Raw genomic sequence first — 20255 nt, forward strand, 5'->3', positions numbered from 1 at the left:
GTGTCTCTTTCAATTCTGGTTTCCTCGGTGTGTATGCCCAGCAGTGGGATTGCTGGGTCATAAGGTAGTTCTATTTGCAATTTTTTAAGGAATCTTAAAATTTAAAAAAAAAAAAAAGGAAGGAGAATAATGAGTAAACTCAAAACCTGAGAATACATGTTCTATGATCACCAGTTTCTTGGGATTCTTCTCTTTTTTAGGGATTTTTCTTGGCACTGTCTTCTCTCTCAGATTGTCTCCTGATGATACATCTTCCATGGAGTGTGTCAATGAGACCTTGGTGAGAGAGTTTGTCTTCCTTGGCTTCTCCTCTCTGGCTGGGCTACAGCGGCTGCTCTTTGCTGCCTTCCTGCTCGTCTACCTGTTCACCCTGGGCACCAATGCCATCATCATCTCCACCATTGTGCTGGACAGAGCCCTCCACAACCCCATGTACTTCTTCCTTACTGTACTCTCCTGTTTTGAAACTTGTTACACCTTCGTCATTGTACCCAAGATGCTGGTTGACCTGCTGGCCCAGAAGAAGACCATCTCCTTTCTGGGCTGTGCCATCCAGATGTTTTCCTTCCTCTTTCTAGGTTGCTCTCACTCCTTCCTGCTGGCAGCCATGGGTTATGATCGCTATGTGGCCATCTGTGACCCTCTGCGCTACACAGTGCTCATGGGGCATGGGGTGTGTGTGGGACTAGTGGCTGCTGCCTGTGCCTGTGGCTTCACTGTCGCACAGATCATCACATCCTTGGTATTTCACCTGCCCTTTCACTCCTCCAACCAACTACACCACTTCTTCTGTGACATCTCTCCTGTCCTTAAGGTAGCATCTTACCATACCCACTTTAGTCAGATTGTCATTATCATGCTCTGCGCATTGGTCCTGATTATCCCCCTGCTGTTGATTTTGGTATCCTATATTCGCATCATCTCTGCCATACTCCAGTTTCCTTCCACATTAGGCAGGTGCAAAGCTTTTTCCACCTGTGCTTCTCACCTTATTATTGTCATTGTCCATTACGGCTGTGCCTCCTTTATCTACTTAAGGCTTAAATCCAACTATTCCTCAAGCCAGGATTCTCTCATATCAGTATCCTACACGATCCTAACACCATTGTTCAATCCTATGATTTACAGTTTGAGAAATAAAGAGTTCAAATCAGCTCTTCAAAGAGTTGTGGGAAGAACAATTTGTTTATCATGACATTAATCTAGATTCTGCATTTTTAAATACATGGGGGAAAATTCCCTGAGTGAAAATGATCAAGCAATGAGCAGTGTTCAAGAACAGAGATATTTCTCAGTTATTTCAAAAAAAAAATAGTATCTTCTCATGGTCACATAAATTTTTGTCTACTGAAGTCCTCTTGATTGGCAGAAAAATATTGGATGGCTACTGTAGGAAAATATACACAGATTCAGAATTTTATACTCTTGCAAACATTATTACCCAATCTCAGCCAGATTGTAAATGTACAAAATACTGTACAATATTAACTCTCTAGTTTAGCAACCCAGAAAGCTCCTTCTCTTTATTACCTCCTTTTCTGGATGTTAAGATAGCCAGATCACAATTTGTATTATTTTATTTTATTATTTTTTCAAAATCTTAATTTTTTATTCTATTCTCCAAAAAATTTTAACCTATAGATGGAAAACATTATTTGTATTTATAAAGCAGAGTGAGTAGACAAAACCATCAACTAATATTTAGTCTTTATAAAGAACAAACACCCTTCAACATCTTTGGCTTAGTTTAGGACACAATTTTTAGCTGAGATGGCATTGGTAAAGTTACAATTTTTGGCGCATAAGTTATATCCAATGTTCAAATAAGAATATTATTCAAAACAATATCAATTTCTATGTTTCTAGTGTATTGAGAACTGTTTTTTTTTTTTACTTATTTTTTTATGCACCAGTACAAATCTAAATTTAGTAGAATTCCTTAAAGATGTTCACAAGGACATTGGTTAAAGAGAAGACCTAAAATCACACAACCTGGGCAAGAAAAGCAGGCTAAGTTTAACCACTCCATTAAGTAGAAAAGCCTGTGTAAAGAGCAAACAGCATCTGTCTCATGAAGCCTGGGGATCTTCACGTGCACTTCAAGCCAGATTTTGAGTTGAACATTTTACTTATGTTCCTACAGAAATGACAGCAAACAAAGAGCTCCTTGGAGAAAGCTGCCTCCTTGCTTTATATATATTTTTCCAAGATTGACTTGCTAATAAAGGTCTTCTGACAGAATCGTTCCATTTCTTATTATTTTCTTCCACAAGTTTCCTCATCAATGTTATATACTCTCAGGGATTGCAGGAAGAGGGTAGAAACTGGAAAGTTTTATTCACAAGCCCTGATTTAATGTGGGATGCTGAGCTTGTCTGCTATGAATGCAAGCCAACTGCACTTCTCTGAAGCTTGAAACTTCCTGAAGGAGGGGCCTGAAGATCATAGTGCATGCCAAGTCACTTTGCTCATGTCCGAATCTTTGTGATGGCATGGACTGTAGCACATGAGGCTCCTCTGTCCATGGGATTCTCCAGACAAGAATACTGGAGTGGGTTGTCATTCCCTCCTCCAGGAGATCTTCCCAACCCAGGGATCAAAATCCCCTAAATTGACCAGCAGGTTCTTTACCACTAGTGCCACCTATGAAACCCCAGGGACTAGAGCAAATTTAATTTGGCCATCAAGTTGTCTTTTCTTTAGTTCCATTGCTCACCCCAGACTTCCAGCCTATCAAGTTGTCTCATGAAAAGGAAATAAACTGATAACCTCTCATGTGAATCAGTTCAATGTATTAATTGTCCAATCTGTAATTATGTGCTTCTGTTTAAAAATGTCACCTTACTTGAACATTAGAGCAGACCTAGGAAGTACATATTATAATTGACTTTTTATAGATCAGAAAACTGACTCTCAGAAAATTAAAATGCCTTTTCCATTAGTGAGTAGAATTAATACTGATCCCGCATTACTCACTTCCTGTTTTAATGCTCCTACTATGCTCTTGCATGACCCTTTGTGAAGACTATGACTTTCTTAACAGAGTTTAGAATGCACAAGAATTCATCTTCAATACAAGATTAAAAAAAAAAACACTGTAGACTCATTAACATCTGCGTAAAAAATATACTGATAAGTGTGATGTAAATGGCCTTTATATCATATGGTGTAGTTAATCCCTATCTTGCTGTACACGGTATTAAAGGAGGAGGAACAAAAAAGCCTCCCATCTCTTGCTTTGTTCTTTCCCAAGATTTATGGATACCATCATTTTGAGTCAGATAGCATAACACTCACAAGTAGGAAGGATCACTGTGTGTGAAGAGGTAATATATATTAGAATGATTCTCCTTTTGGCAGTTTATTCTCCCTTTTTTTTTTTTTTTTTTTCTATATGACTATAAAATTAATTTGGCCTTGAGCCTGTGCTCATGGGTTAGAACTAAACATCTTGCCCTCTTTCCTCTTTTCATGGACACATGAGCAAAGTCCCTCTCTCTCACACACACCCTTGGCCCATGGTTAATTTTAGCTCCCCTCTTTATTCGTATGTTAACTTGCAGGAAAGAGGTAAGATCTTCGAATCTGGGATTGGCTTGAGTGAGAAAGAAAAGCCCCTTCAGCCTCCAAACTAGGTCATGTATTTCAGCTGAGCTTACAGAGAAATCTGCACTTAAGTTTCAGGTATAAATTCAGCCAATAATAATAAATTGGTTTGTTTATTCTCTCCACCTCTGGCTGACCCAAAAGACATAGCTGTTGACGCAGCAGTAATTCTGCTATTATTTAGGGGGAGCTCATATATGCATCGGAGAAGGCAATGGCACCCCACTCCAGTACTCTTGCCTGGAAAATCCCATGGGCGGAGGAGCCTGGTAGGCTGCAGTCCATGGAGTCGCTAAGAGTCGGACACGACTGAGCGACTTCACTTTCACTTCTCACTTTCATGCATTGGAGAAGGAAATGGCAACCCACTCCAGTGTCCTTGCCTGGAGAATCCCAGGGATGGAGGAGCCTGGTGGACTGCCGTCTATGGGGTCGCACAGAGTCAGACACGACTGAAGCGACTTAGCAGCAGCAGCAGCATATATGCATAAGGCACAAAGTAGCCCATGACCAAGTGAGTACCTCATGCCATGCATTCGCAGTGCTCTAAGTGAGCTCAGCTGCTACATGAACCTTGCGATGTGCATATGCAGTGCTATAAGTGATCTCAACTGTTACATTACAAAACGTGGGGCAAGAGTGAGAGGCCGTGGGGTGAGAGAGCCTGGCCAGGCCATCTTGGCTAATTTGCTCTTTCCCTACACTCCACTCCTTCAGGATCTCTCATCTCACAATGCAGGTTCCACCCTCTGCAGCATCCCCCCCAAGCATAATGCCACTACCTGAACCCACATCCTGCAACGACAGTAGAGACTAAAACAAACAGTCACACCCCCAACACAAAGAAAAACCCAACGCCAGGGATCACCTGGAGCTCATGTCACAGTCTCCACCCTCACAGTGCCAGAAGAGACAACCACTGCACGTGGAGTGCCCTTATATCCATGGCCGACTCCAGTCCACCATCTATCTCTGCAACTCCAACCCTGAGGAGTTTTTATTATTAAAGACCCGCAAAACCCCCATAGGCACAGGGCCCACCCCTTCAAGGAGGGGATTTTTGTGGCATTCCCAGCCTACCCACAAGGTACCAAATGCTTTCATATTGTTCTAAATCTACAAGAGAATCAGAGGTCAGAAGCACATCACCGGACACAGCCTTTACAGTACACTGTTCTAAACTTACATCAGAGGACAAAGCCTAAATCTCCATCAACCAAATCTACATCACGGGACACAGACTTTACAGTACATTGTTCTAAACCTACATCAGAGAACACAGCCTAAATCTACATCACAGAACTCAGTCACCCGGGATCCCTGGAGGATGCTGCCCCCAGGCTATAGACTGCTCATGCTTCATTTTCCACTGTACCATAGGCCTTGCTGCCAAGCAGGATCCTGCATTCTCATAATGTTTGTCATCACTGTCACTTACTGCCTCACTGTTAGAGATGCTGGGTTCTTCAGTCCCATGGGGTTCTTGCTCTAATAACAGGATAGAGAGAGAAGAGAGAGAGAAGTCACTCAGTCATATATGACTCTTTGCAACCCCATGGACTATAACCTACCAGGCTCCTCCATCCATGGGATTTTCCAGGCAAGAGTACTGGAGTGGGGTGCCATTGCCTTCTCCAGGGGATCTTCCCAACCCAGGATCAAACCCAGGTCTCCCGTATTGCAGGCAAACACTTTACCATCTGAGCCACCAGGGAAGCTTTGTATGCCAGGATACATTGTTCTAGTTCTTCCAAGCATCTCTGCATATTTCTCCCTGGCATGACATTATGTAGAGCACTATCCATATTCTCCTTCAGGACAGTCAGAAAAATCCACCCCACAGTGCCCGCAGCAGTCCATGCTGCCTTGTTTGGGAAACAGGAACTCACCACTTCTAAAGCCTTTTCAGTATTATCCAGTGACCTGTCAACTGCCTTCCAATCTTCCAATCGAGCCCACACCTAGAGGATCACAGCCACAAGTTACCACATACTGTCTGTGGCCCGTGGCTTCCTCCTTCCAGCAGAGCCTCAGGCTTCCCTACCTGCTGGGTATCCTGCCAACTACACCAGTTAATTCTGATCCTGTTTGCGAAACCAATTGTCTCTTTGTATCTCACTGTGCATGCTGTTTGCTGAACCCACGGTAGGCAAGGCTCAAGCTAAGAGACAGGAAAAAGGCTCAAGGAGCCGTAGGAACTGCAGACATGATTATTCTCTCCTGGCAACAGACAGAGCATAACCTAACACAACAACCTCTCTTCTGGCTGGCACAGCAGCCATAACAGAATTCTCTCCTGGCTGATGCAGAAACTGTAGCAGTAGACACTCTATTTTCTCCTCTTGTGACTGACCCAATGGACTGGGCCATGACACAGCAGTAACTCCACCGTGGTTTAGGTGGAGCGCCTATAGGCACACCACACAAAGCAGCCCGTGACCAAGCGAGTGCCCCGTGGCGCACACGTGCAGTGCTGCAAGTGATCTCAGGGTTTCATTACAAAACACAGGGCAAGAGCAAGAGGCCGTCGGGCGAGAGGGCCTGACCACACCATCGTGGCTAATTTGCTCTTTCCCCACATATCCTATGTATATATCTCTTTCGAATACACTGCAGGAAAATCGAGGATGAATTAGGGAATTTCTGTGATGTTGGCAAGATTATAACATGCATGCATGTGTGCTAAGTCACTTCAGTTGTGTCCGACTATCTGCAACCCCATGGACTGCAGCCCACCAGACTCCTCTGTCCGTAAATTCTGCAGGCAAGAATACTGGAGTGGATTGCCATGCCCTGCTCCAGAAGATCTTCCAGATCCAGGGGTCAAATCTATGTCTCCCAGGCCTCCTGCATCTGTAAGCGGGTTCTTTACAACTAGCACCACCTAGGAAGCCACATGATGTAACATAGTTGCCTGTAAATTGGATTTGTGGCTTATCAGGCTGGCCCTATATGTTAGAACTGATTTTCTAAAACACGTTTTACCATTGAATAGATGAATCAATTATGATTCAATAAAATGTAATTTTAAAGATATCAACCTAAGTTATACATAGAAGAGTAAATTACAATTGAGAGCAGTTAAATAATACCACATAGACATTTACATAGAGAAAGATAAATAACTTTGTGCCTAGAAAATACAATGATTCTCCTGCCTTTAGGATGTATACTCCATATAAGTCAGTGAAAGACACACAGATTTTTGTTTCCCCAATCAGTGAAATAAAACAAATTTAAATGGGAAGTTATTTGGGAGGAGAATGGATACATGTATATGTATGGTTGAATCCCTTTACTGTCCACCTGAAACTACCACAACATTGTTAATTGGCTATACTCCTATACAAAATAAAAACTTTTGTTTCTTTTTAAATAAAACAAACAGCTTTCACAAAGATTGAGAATTGATTGGTTGATTGGGTAGAAATATTCAGAGAGAAAATTTCAATATATTACTTTTTTCTGAATTCCTGACTGCCTTTTTGCCTTTCCTGATGAATTTAATGAGCTGCTAATAGTTTCACACATTTTGAGAAAACCAGCCATTGTCAAATAAAAGATTAATTCTACTTGAACTAGCTTAGTTAATTTCTCCCAGACATCCTTCATTTGAGAAGATAATTCCTGAGAAAAGCACACATGTGCATTTTTATACGTGTAGAGTCATCCTCTTCCTACTATCCTTGTAATTAAGATGGGACTGTGGCACAACAGGGCGTTGAGACAAGTGACCAGAAATACAGTCAGTAAAAGGGCTTCCCAGGTGGCGCTACTGGTAAAGAACCTGCCTGATAATTCAGGAGATGTAAGAGGAGATACCAGTTGGATAACTGAGTCAGGAAGACCCCCTGGAGGAGGGCACAACCACCCACTCCAGCATTCTTGCCTGGGGAATCCCATGGACAGAGAAGGCTGTTAGGCTGCAGTCCATAAGGTCACACAGAGTTGGACACAACTGAAGCAACTTAGCACACACACACATATAACTTGTAGGAAGAAGGTGACCAGCTCATGGTAAAAACAGGATTCTAAAAATTCCCATTTTCCAGCAAAATATCCCTCATTCTTTCTGTACTAACTAACTCAACTTTCATGCATTAGTTGAAACTTCTTTAATGCTCGTGAAGTAATTTCCTATACTTCTTCCACCCTTCCCCTCTCAAAATCTTCTATACTTTCTCAGATAATTTTCCAACCATTTCATTTCATCTTGCGCTTTCCCCTATGGAAAATCTTTTGAAACCTGATTTCAGTTTTTGCATGATATCAGTTTTTAAACTTATGTCCCAATCAGGAAAGTTGCTCATTTTCCCTGGTGAATCTTTATTAGAAAGATGGAAAAAAAATGTATCAAAACACAATGTCATAATCATTCCAGGAGATTTTATAACACTGCTACAGAGCAAATGTATCTATATGGGCTTGGCAAGAGACAAAAGAGACATCATTGGTAACAATCAGTGGTTCAACAGCTCAGAAGGAATTTGTAGAAGTGAACGCTACAGAGAGTGATCTGGGGGATTAGGAAGATGTGACAGAAACTGTGTGTGTGCCCACAGGAAAATGTAGGTGTAAATCCCTGAACAGCTTGCAAATGAAAGGGTTAGTTCTGGGATATGAGTTCCTTTGGAAGTTCAACATAGATCTGTGTGAAAAGATTAAAGGAAGGTATTTGCAAATTGGAGAATTTTAATCATTTACCTTGCAAATCGTCTAGAAACATTTCATAATTTCTAGTTGAGACCTATTAAAATGAAGCTATAAAGAAACCTTTTTGAGGGATACAGAATAAAACTTGGATAAATATAGAGCTTCTGTATACAAGGACAGGATGCCTCAACTGTGAAGACATACCAGTTGTCCTTATTTCACCTTTAAATTTACATCAATGCCACTCAAATATACATTGTTTAATAATATGATAAATATTTCCAAGTTTCAAGCATAATATTAATCATAAATCCCTCAAGTGACCTTTATACACATATATGCATGAATGCTAAGTTGCTTCAGCGACTGACTCTTTGTGACCCTATGCATTGTAGCCCACCAGGCTCCTCTATCCATGGGACTGTCCAGGCAAGAGTACTGGAGTGGGTTGCCATGCTCTTCTCCAGGAATACACATATAGAGAGGAATATATATGTCTCTGTGTGTGAATTTGTTACTTTAAAATTTTTGATAAGCTAAGTAAGGATTTTTAGCCCTCTACCACATTTATAAACACTGGATATAGTAGAGATTATGTAATTTTTTAAAATCACACTGCAGGTAAATATATGGCAGAGAAACCACTCTTACCCCTTTCCCAGAGCTCAGCTGAATTTTCACTCCAGCGGTATGTCCAGTACCACTGTTCCCACTGCCTCATGCTGTGATTAAGGCACTAACATTGCCCAACAGTCATGGAAACTATTTCCCGTGTTTTGTCACACACACTCCTGGACACCATGACCCTCTTCCCGTGCAATGACATAGAACTCAGTTCTGAGGATGACCTCATAAATCAACCAGCACCACTGCTTTCTCCTCACTTCCCATGCTGTTTGGGGTCATACAAAGTGAAAATTTGCAAGGAAAGAGAACATATTTAATGTGTGACCTCTTTGACCTAGAAAATTACTAAGTAAATTACTTTCTTAGTTTGGGCCATGGACTATTCATTGTAAAATAAGGATATGGGTGTCTTCTGCTCTATTGATCTACGTCTTCATTTAAAGTAGATAAAGAGGAGATTATTTTGAACAGTATTGAGTAAAGTAGAAAGATAAACAGTTGTGTCATAATTTTCTGGCAGTAATTGATCTTCTTAGGTCACTAAACTGCTCCTAAAATCTCTGTTCCTATTGGTCTCTCCACTACTAAATTGATGATGCTCATGGATCTTAAGCTAAGAAAATTTCAGATCAAATTCCTCTCTTCCTCAAAGTTTCAAAAGTTCACAATTTACAACCAACAAAAGTAGAGATTTTGTGCTGGCCTTAAGATCCTCCATGAATTATCCTCAAATTCCTCTTTCCTCACACCTGCTCCTCCAGCCAAGTTTCTAAATATGCAAAATATATTTATGCCACATATTCTGTATTCTGTTCTGTATTGTTAGCCAAGGTTGCTGTAACAAAGTATCATAGACCTGGCTAGTTAAATAACAGAGTTTATTTTTCCACAGTCTGAAAGCTAGAAATCCAATTCAAAATGTCATCAGCTTGGTTTATTCTGTGGCCTCTCTCTTTGACTTGTGTTTAGCTATCTTCTCCCTGTGCCTTCATTCATCTCTCTTCTGTTATTTTGTATTCAAACTTCCTCTTCTTATAGAGATGCCAGTCATACTGGATTAAGTTCCACTCTAAGGACCTAGTTTTAGCTTCATTGCCTGCTTAAAAACCTTGTTTTCCCAAAACAGTCATATTCTGAGGTACCAGTGGTTATGACTTCACCATATGAATTTCAGAGGGACACAATCCAACCCATAACATAATTCTTCATTTTGAAATGTCCCAGGAGTGGGTGGGATGAATTGAGAGAGTAGTAATAAAACATGTACATGCAGTTCAGTTCAGTCACTCAGTCATGTCTGACTCTTTGCGACCCTACGTATCGCAGCACACCAGGCCTCCCAGTCCATCACCATCACCTGGAGTTCACTCAGACTCATGTCCATCGAGTCAGTGATGCCACCCAGCCATCTCATCCTCAGGCGTCCCCTTCTCCTCCTGCCCCCAATCCCTCCCAGCATCAGAGTCTTTTCCAATGAGTGAACTCTTCGCATGAGGTGGCCAAAGTACTGGAGCTTCAGCTTTAGCATCATTCCTTCCAAAGAAATCCCAGGGCTGATCTCCTTCAGAATGGACTGGTTGGATCTCCTTGCAGTCCAAGGACTCTCAAGAGTCTTCTCCAACACGACAGTGCAAAAACATCAATTCTTCAGCGCTCAGCTTTCTTCACAGTCCAACTCTCACATTCATACATGACCACAGGAATAACTATAGCCTTGACTAGATGGACCTTAGTCAGCAAAGTAATGTCTCTGCTTTTGAATATACTATCTAGGTTGGTCATAACTTTTCCTCCAAGGAGTAAGCATCTTTTAATTTCACGGCTGCAGTCACCATCTGCAGTGATTTTGCAGCCCCCAAAAATAAAGTCTGACACTGTTTCCCCATCTATTTCCCATGAAGTGATGGGACCGGATACCACGATCTTTGCTTTCTGAATGTTGAGCTTTAAGCCAACTTTTTCACTCTCCTCTTTCACTTTCATCAAGTGGCTTTTTAGCTCCTCTTCCTCCTCCCTCTTAAGGGTGGTGTCATCTGTGTATCTGAGGTTATTGAGATTTCTCACAGCAATCTTGATTCCAGCTTGTGTTTCTTCCATTCCAGCGTTTTTCATGATGTACTCTGCATAGAAGTTAAATAAGCAGGGAGACAATACAGCCTTGATGCACTCCTTTTCCTATATGGAACCAGTCTGTTGTTCCATGTCCAGTTCTAACTGTTGCTTCCTGACCTGCATACAGGTTTCTCAAGAGGAAGGTCACATGGTCTGGTATTCCCATCTCTCTCAGAATTTTCCACAGTTTATTGTGATCCACACAGTCAAAGGCTTTGTCATAGCCAATAAAGCAGAAATAGATGTTTTTCTGGAATTCTCTTGCTTTTTCGATGATCCAGCGAATGTTGGCAATTTGATCTCTGGTTCCTCTGCCTTTTCTAAAACCAGCTTGTACATCAGGAAGTTCTTGGTTCAAGTATTGCTGAAGCCTGGCTTGGAGGATTTTGAGCATTACTTTACTAGCCTGTGTGAGGAGTGCAATTGTGCGGTAGTTTGAGCATTCTTTGGCATTGCCTTTCTTTGGGATTGGAATGAAAACTGACCTTTTCCAGTCCTGTGGCCACTGCTGAGTTTTCCAAATTTGCTGGCATGTTGACTGCAGCACTTTCACAGCATCATCTTTCAGGATATGAAACAGCTCAACTGGAATGCCATCACCTCCGCTAGCTTTGTTCGTAGTGATGCTTTCTAAGGTCGACTTGACTTCACATTCCAAGATGTCTGGCTCTAGATTAGTGATCACATCATCATGATTATCTGGGTCGTGAAGATCTTAAATCAGATAGCTAGTGGAAATTTGCTGTATGATTCAGGAAGCTCATATCCAGTGCTCTGCAACAACATAGATGCATTGGTTGGGGTGGGAGGGACGTTCAGGATGGAAGGGACATACATATACCTATGGCTGATTCATATTGATGTATGGCAGAAACCAACACAATACTCTAAAGCAATTGTCTTCCAATTAAAAGCAAATAAATTTAAAAAATGAAAAAGAGGCTATGAGGTTTGTATATTAAATCTATTTCAATAAAAATTTTCTTGTTAAAAAACTACCCCCCACATTTCTATTAAACTAATTATTATTTTTTAGATTCAGTGAAAAATAAATCACTTTGCTGTCTGTTCCAACAACAAATTTCTTAGTGGTTCCTTAGTACTTTTTTATTCAAAATATATTTGGTTATTTAAAAATAAATGTCGAACTATCTAAATAACATATGGTCCTCAGAGTAAAAAAAGTAACAATATGTAACAAAGATCGTGAATGTCCTCTCTTCCTCAACTTTATTTCCTTGAATTTCCACTCTTTATAATTAAACTGATTATGAATATATACACATGCACACACAAAAACACATTACTTAGGGAGAGAAACATGATAGATAGATGATACATAGGTAGATAGATAATCTACTATCAATCTTTAAATTATTCTACAAATACTAATGAATTTTTTCAAGTATGTATTTATGACTTAATCAGATTTTTGTAACTGAGATATAATTCACATACTATACTATTTCAGTTCAGTTCAGTCACTCAGTCATGTCTGACTCTTTGCGACCCCAAGGACTGCAGCACACCAGGCCTCCCTGTCCATCACCAACTCCCGCAGTTTACTCAAACTCATGTCCATTGAGTCAGTGATGCCATCCAACCATCTCAACCTCTGTCATCCCCTTCTCCTCCTGCCCTCAATCTATCCCAGCATCAGAGTCTTTTCCAATGAGTCAACTCTTCACATGAGGTGGTCAAACTACTGGAGTTTCACCTTTAGCATCAGTCCTTCCAAAGAAATCCCAGGGCTGATCTCTTTTAGAATAGACTGGTTGGATCTCCTTGCAGTCCAAGGGACTCTCAAGAGTCTTCTCCAACACCACAGTTCAAAAACATCAGTTCTTCGGCACTCAGCTTTCTTCACAGTCCAACTCTCACATCCATACATGACTACTGGAAAAACCATAGCCTTGACTAGACGGACTTTTGCTGGCAAAGTAATGTCTCTGCTTTTGAATATGCTATCTAGGTTGGTCATAACTTTCTGTTGAAGGAGTAAGCGTCTTTTAATTTCGTGGCTGCAGTCACCATCTGCAGTGATTTTGCAGCCCCCCAAAATAAAGTCTGACACTGTTTCCACTGTTTCCCCATCTATTTCCCATGAAGTGATTTCAGTTCAGTTCAGTTCAGTTGCTCAGTTGTGTCTGACTCTTTGTGACCCCATGAGTTGCAGCACACCAGTCCTCCCTGTCCATCACCAACTCTTGGAGTTCATTCAAACTCACGTCCATCGAGTCGATGATGCCATCCAGCCATCTCATCCTCTGTCATCCCCTTTTTCTCTTGCCCCCAATTCCTCCCAGCATCAGACTCTTTTCCAATGAGTCAACTCTTCGCACGAGGTAGCCAAAGTATGAAGTGATTAAGTTTCTTCAAAAAAAGTTATTTTGAATTATTTATTGGACAATTCACATATCTCTGTACCTTTGGGCTCAGTTATTAGAGGATTATTGTGATCATTTGATCAAGTCATGTTTCCTTGACTCTTTGCATATCTTGAAATTGTACACTGCTACTTCGGCACTTAAGGGAGTTGTAACCTCCGCATTCCTTACTAACTGTCTTCAGGTGGATGATACATTTGTTGGTCCTACTTATACACGGGACTTTCCTGACCTTGCATGGAAACATCTGCTCCATGCTCCCTCATGTAGCAGAATTCTTCTTTTAACAGCTTTGTTGAGATATAATCATGTACCATAGAAGTCAATCATTTAGAGTCCAACTCAATGGCTTTTAGTATGTTCACATAGTTATACACCTTTCACTACAATCAGTTTTAGAACATTTTATTAGCCTAAGAAATTAATCCACACCTTTAGCCTACATGCCCCCGTCTTCCCACCCAACTCTCATCCCTAGGCAATTACTAACGTACTTTCTGTTTCTATAAGTTTGCTTATTCTGGACATATTATATTAATGGAATCATATATGATGTGGTCATACATGACCGGCTTCTTTCACTTAGTGTGTTTTCAAGGTTCATCCAATATTGTAATTTGTATCATCCATTGTGTTTTAAGTAGCAGAATTCTTAATTTTTCCTGTCTTCTCTTGATCTTTTAACACATCCGATCATATATTGGAAATCTCTTTCATTTTCCTGAAGGTGGTGCTATAGCCCAACTTTGTGCTTTGTCCCTTGCCCATAGACTCTCTGTTTTCTGCTTGCCTTCTTTAAATACCATAGCTCACTCTCACAGTCATTTCAGGATCCTTCAAAAGGAGCTGGCTGAAAAGCAGGGAAGATTTGGGCTTGGTACTTGGGTATTTGGGGTACCCATGGGCCAGTTAGGGGAGATCTTCAAGTGAGGTTTTCCAAAAGCTGCTTGTATGTGGACTTGCTGCTAGCGTCTTGATTACAGTCAACAGAAACCAGATCCTTTAAATGTGCTCTCGTATTTGTATCTACCTTTCCTGATCCCCGGAGAAGGCAATGGCACCCCACTCCAGTATTCTTGCCTGGAAAATCCCATGGACGGAGGAGCCTGGAAGGCTGCAGTCCATGGGGTCGTTGAGGGTCAGACACAACTGAGCAACTTCACTTTCACTTTTCACTTTCATGCATTGGGGAAGGAAATGGCAACCCACTCCAGTGTTTTTGCCTGGAGAATCCCAGGGACGGGGGAGCCTGGTGGGCTGCTGTCTATGGGGTTGCACAGAGTCGGACACGATTGACGTGACTTAGCAGTTCCTGATCCCTTCTCTCCATCTAGTCATGAAAGTCTTGCCTGTACCCTGGGTGCTTTAGGAGAGAAACACTTTCCTCCAGCAGCATCCCACACAGCTGGGGAACATGAGCACTCAGTCATTTCACTCCCATTTTCCTCAGGAGAGTTGTTGCCAGCTAGTTCAGTCCCAAGCTGTGACACCTAGAGGAGGGGTGGCACTGAAACATGTCTTCTTCCATATTCAATGCACATATTTTGTGGGTTTTTTGTTTTTTGCTTCAACAGAGTGCTGGCATCTTCCCTCTGTAAACCAGGGCTTGTAAAAAGGCTCTTTTATCCTTGGCTATATGCCCAAGTCAGTGCTTTGCAGGTGCTCCTCAACTGCAACAAAGAGGGGCCAAAACCAATCCACAGACACCTGCCAGTTCCATAACCCATAATAAGGTTTATCTACCTGTTATCCAGTGCACAGGTGGGAAAAACTCTCCCTGGATCCCCCAACTCCCTGAGAGGTACTTTTGTTCTTGGATGGATACTAAATTTTTTAGCTGATGAAAGGTGACAAAAAAGAGGGACAATTTATACAGTCATAATGTTCTTCTTCACTTCTCTCAAGTATTTGCTAGAATGGCCCCTTCTTAATGAGATCTTCTTGTACACCCTGTTAAAATCATCACCACCAATACCTTTGCTCCCTTGCCTTACTTTTCCCCCCGTGGAACACACGGTCTTCTAACATATAATTTACTAATATATCTTGCTTATTGTTTATGTTTCATTTCTCTGCAATAGACTCCATGAAGGCAAGGTTCTTTATTTTTGCTTACTAGTGCATCCTGTAACTAAAATAGTGTCTAACACTTAGTAAGTGTTCAGGACATATTAATTTATTTTATTAAAAATGAATAGTTTTGGAATTATAGAAAGAAAAAGATGTCTCCTTATATGCAAACAAATGTGTACCTGCTTGAAAGTCAAGCATATTTTTTGTTTTGCTATTTTATTTTTAATTGATTTGTATTGGAGTATATAGTTTACTCACAATGTTGTATTATATATATATATATATATATATATATATACATATATACACTATTTTTGCAGTCAAATTTAATGGAGATCTATTAATTTCATTTGTTTAGCATCCCGCTTTTAGGGAACTTTGTTTGACTCTATGTAAACCAACTGGGAAAATGAATTACAGGAAGCTATCCTTTTGACCACAAGTTTGGGCTTGTTACCTGGCTCAGGCAAACCATTTTCTCTAACTCAGTACTAAAAACATGAGTAAACAGAGAGGATGGGAAATCACTGAATGACAGTTCCCTAAAGAGATGATTTATAAGATCCTATGAATAAAAGTTTTGCAGTTGTTCGAGTTCCTTCAAAAACTCTGGTCATCAAATCTTTCTTCATATACATGAGCAGTCCCCAAACCTTCCAAATACTATCATTTTGTTTACTTAAATTCATCAGATGTGGTGTGAAGAACTCTAAGAATACGAGATTTTGCACTCATTGCAAGCTAAGAAGATAGTCTTCTACAACTCCAAGATGATGAGGACTCTAGGTCAGAAACAAAGGATAGTTAATTTCTGGGCAATAGCCAGAGTATCAGAATTTCTGTTGACCCTCTGTCCCCACAGGGAAATGTACATGTGTTACAAGAGAGGGGCCCAGAGCATAGGTGACCAGGACAGGCCTAACTTTGCCTTCAACTTGATTAAACTTCGGGGAGGCTTCTTCCTGACCCTAGACCCCTGATCTCCTTTTTCTTAGAGCATATGCTTTAGAAAATGTGCAATTATACATTATTTTTCTGTCTTTCCAATATATACATATTTTTAAATTGTAGTCGGTTTTACAACCCAGAAATGTCTTTCTCAAGGACCTGGGAGAACTCATGTGAAATATGATCATTAAGGAAGACATTGTTCTTAATATCCCATTTTGCATGGGATGAAAGGAATTCAACATTGGTGAGTACCTTGCTACAAGCACAAAATTGCATCCTGTAATAAAGCCATGAGATGTTTATTTTTCCTTTTGATAAAATCAGATAGTAAACCCAGATGGTAAAATGTTCTCCAGTACTTTTCCATTACCTCATCACAGCCACTGAAAACCTTATCCCTGTTGGTTGTGGCAGAGTTGCCAAATTCAAACTTAGTATTTCTCCATTAGCAAAATAATCTTGAATAAAATTTTCCTTGTCTGTTTAACACAATTTTTGACTTGACATAATTTTTGGCACATTTTTGACTTGACATAAGGAATAAGGAAAATCACACTTGTCTCCAGGGCTTCCCTGGTGACTCAATGGTAAAGAATCTGCCCTCAATGCAGGAGGTGCAAGACAAGACATGGGTTCAATCCCTGGGTTGGGAAGATCCCCTGGGAGAGGGCATGGCTACCTATTCCAGAATTCTTGCCTAGAGAACCCCATGGACAGAGGAGCATGGAGGGCTACAGTCCACAGGACTGCAAAGATTCAGACAGGACTGAAGCGACTTAGCAAGGCACACTTGACTCCAAAGAAAAACAATTTCTCTCTCTTCTAGAAACACTAATAAAAAGATAAGTTAAGTTTAAAAGTCATTCAGGAGGTCCGCACATGAAGAGGATAACAGAAAATTAAACCCATAAAGTAGGATAGATAAAAACTTTAAAAAATCACTTTAGTGTCAGACAGCTGCACACAAATCTCACCCACATTTTATGAAAGTTGATCAAGGCATTAAATGTAAAGTCTACTTCTGGAGTTTTCTATTTAATTGCTGCAACTTCTGGACATAGAGAATTTGATTTCCTAATGTCTACATACTCTATAGTAGATGAGTATGTCAATGAGTAGATGCAAGAATGCCAATTAATCTATCCTGTCATTATTTTCAAATTACAAAACATAAAATCTGTGCCAGAATGATATAAATAATTTCTGAAACACATAAAAAGGAACATTGTAATCTTCAAATGTATAATGTAGAAAGATTAAATGGTAATATAGAGTGAAATGATTTATATAGGGTTGGCCATGAGCAAAGACTCTCAACAAATTGGGTCTGTGAACGGATTTAGATATGCGGCTAACTCCTTAAATTGCAAATAAGTCTTTCCCAACTCATATTCATGAGGCTAATTTCATGTTTGAATATTGCTTTCAAAAATACTGTCTGTTGCAATATGTGGACTAGAATGATTAACTGATTCACTATGGCCATAACACTGATCAGGTCAAATATATGATTATTTTTATAGTCAGTAACATTCTAAACTCAATAAACCTCAAAGTAGCATCTTATTCTAAAAGAAAAATAGACATTAGTGTCACATAATTGACTTTATCTGAACTTGTCTATATTGCAATTGAGTTACAAAAGCTGAGAGAAGAAAATGTGCCAAATAAGTCTCAAAAAACAGAAATGCTCAGTTAAAAAGATGTGGACATACATTCTTTGTCAGAAAGCTATATTTATTATAGAATCTGAAATATAATAATATATCAATCATATAATTTTAGGGATCTTTTCTTCCCCAACACTTTTCTAATAGCAACTTGAACGTCCTTATTTCTTAGACTGTATACCATGGGGTTTAATAATGGAGTGACAATAGTGTATGTCACTGTTACTAATCTGTCCTTGTTAGACACATAGTTTGCTGTTGGTCTCAAGTAGATATAGGAAGCACAACCATAGTGAATAATGACAACAGTGAGATGAGACGCACAGGTGGAAAAGGCCTTCCGTCTGCCTTCAGCAGAGGGAATCTTCAGGATAGTCCTCAGAATGCAGATATAAGAAACACAAATGAATAAAAATGGGGCCACAAGTACAAGAACACCACAGATGAATATGACAAATTCATGAGCATCTGTGTTTGTGCAAGCCAGACGAATAACTGGTGAGATGTCACAGAAGTAATGGTTGACTTTGTTGGCACTACAGAAAGGGAGGCTGAAAACTAAATATACTACTGTTAGTGAGGCCAAGAACCCACCAATCCCACAGAGGGCTCCCAATTTTTCACACACCTGCCAACTCATAAGGATAGGGTAATGTAAAGGGTGACAGATGGCAGCGTAACGATCATAGCCCATAACTCCCAATAGCAAGCAATTGGTAATAGCAAAACCAAGGAAGAAGAACATTTGGATGGCACAACAGTTGAAGGAGATTGTCCTGGCCACAGAAAAGAGATTGATGAGCATCTTGGGTAGGATGACAAAGGTATAGCAGGTCTCTGATGTTGAGAGAATGCCGAGGAAGAAGTACATTGGTGTGTGCAGGCTTTTGTCCAGGCGGATGACACTAACAATAGTGACATTGCCACTGAGAATGGCTAAGTACAGAAAAAGGAAAACCGCAAAGAGAACAAGCTGAATGTCACCAAGACTTGAAAAACCCAGTAAAAGGAACTCGGTGACCATGGTGAGGTTTTCTGCCAAGACCTGAAAACAAAAGGGAAGTAAATGCATTCAGGTACATAAATATACAAATCTAGGGTATGCAGGCTTATATTCCTTTCTTGAGATGTTGGCAATGTTTTGCTTTTTCTAGTTTCTAGGAGCCTCTGGTTCATTATCCCCCTCTCCCTTCTTCAAACCCAGGAAAATTATATCTCTTTTTCCGACTCTGATTCTGTCTTTCACTTTTAAGAACACTGTGTTTACATGGTCAAGTCCAAATAATATAAACTAATCTCTCTAGCTGAAGGTCACAGGGTTAGCAAACTTAATTTTACCTCCAGCCTAAATTCTCCTTTTTTCATGTAACCTAACTTATTTGCATGTTTCTGGGATTGATACATGGATATCTTTGAAAGGACATCATGCTGCCTCCTACAATTCGGAACACACCATGCAAAATGCAGAAATGAAACAAAGAAAATAAATCCTTTTTAATGGCATAAAACAACTAGGATCAAATTTAACAAAAGAGGAGCAACATCTATACACAGAAAACCATCAAACATTGCTGAGAAAAATTAAAGATCCTAATAAATGAAAAGACAACCATGTTCATGGATTGGAAGATTCATTATTATGAGATAATTATGAGCACAGTGATCCATATATTCATTACAGACTTTAAAAAATTGACAAAGTACTCACAAAATAAATATGGAAAAGAACTAGAATAACCAAAATAATTGTGAAAATGAAGGGCAAAGATAGAAGATTTATACTTTCTGATTTCAAACTTTACTTTAATGATGGCGTAATCAAGAAAGCATGGTACTGGCATATAGATACACATATAGATAATGGTTAGAATTGAGAGTCCAGAAATATACACTTCAAAGGTTACCATTGTGAAAATGAAGAGAACATGATACAGAAAAAATGCATTCACAAAGCTTGTATCTGATAAGGGATTTGCATCCAGAATATACATATGACTCTTACAATTAAAATAAGAGAAGGATGCAGTTTAAAAATGGGCAAACTCTTTCAGTAGACATTTCATCAGAGTGTATCGGTGGCTAGGAGGTATATAAAGATACATTCAGCATCACTTGCCGTTAGAGAAATGCAAATTAAAACCACAATGCGATTACTGCTCATATGCACTAGGATTAC

At 40.0% G+C, this 20255-nt stretch overlaps 2 protein-coding genes across 2 annotated transcripts; one reads left to right on the plus strand and one right to left on the minus strand.

The window, feature by feature from the left end:
* Positions 1–256: 256 nt before the first annotated feature.
* On the plus strand, positions 257–1195 carry LOC138074125 (olfactory receptor 10K2). The gene has a single exon (XM_068966165.1). The coding sequence runs from the start codon at positions 257–259 to the stop codon at positions 1193–1195; it is 939 nt and encodes a 312-aa protein (XP_068822266.1).
* A 16981-nt stretch (positions 1196–18176) lies between these two features.
* On the minus strand, positions 18177–19151 carry LOC138074095 (olfactory receptor 10R2). The gene has a single exon (XM_068966130.1). It carries the CDS (start codon positions 19149–19151, stop codon positions 18177–18179), a length of 975 nt encoding a protein of 324 aa, XP_068822231.1.
* Positions 19152–20255: the final 1104 nt, after the last annotated feature.

Source organism: Capricornis sumatraensis, chromosome 2 (genome assembly GCF_032405125.1).
Source record: "Capricornis sumatraensis isolate serow.1 chromosome 2, serow.2, whole genome shotgun sequence".
In the NCBI taxonomy this organism is placed as follows: Eukaryota; Metazoa; Chordata; class Mammalia; order Artiodactyla; family Bovidae; genus Capricornis; species Capricornis sumatraensis.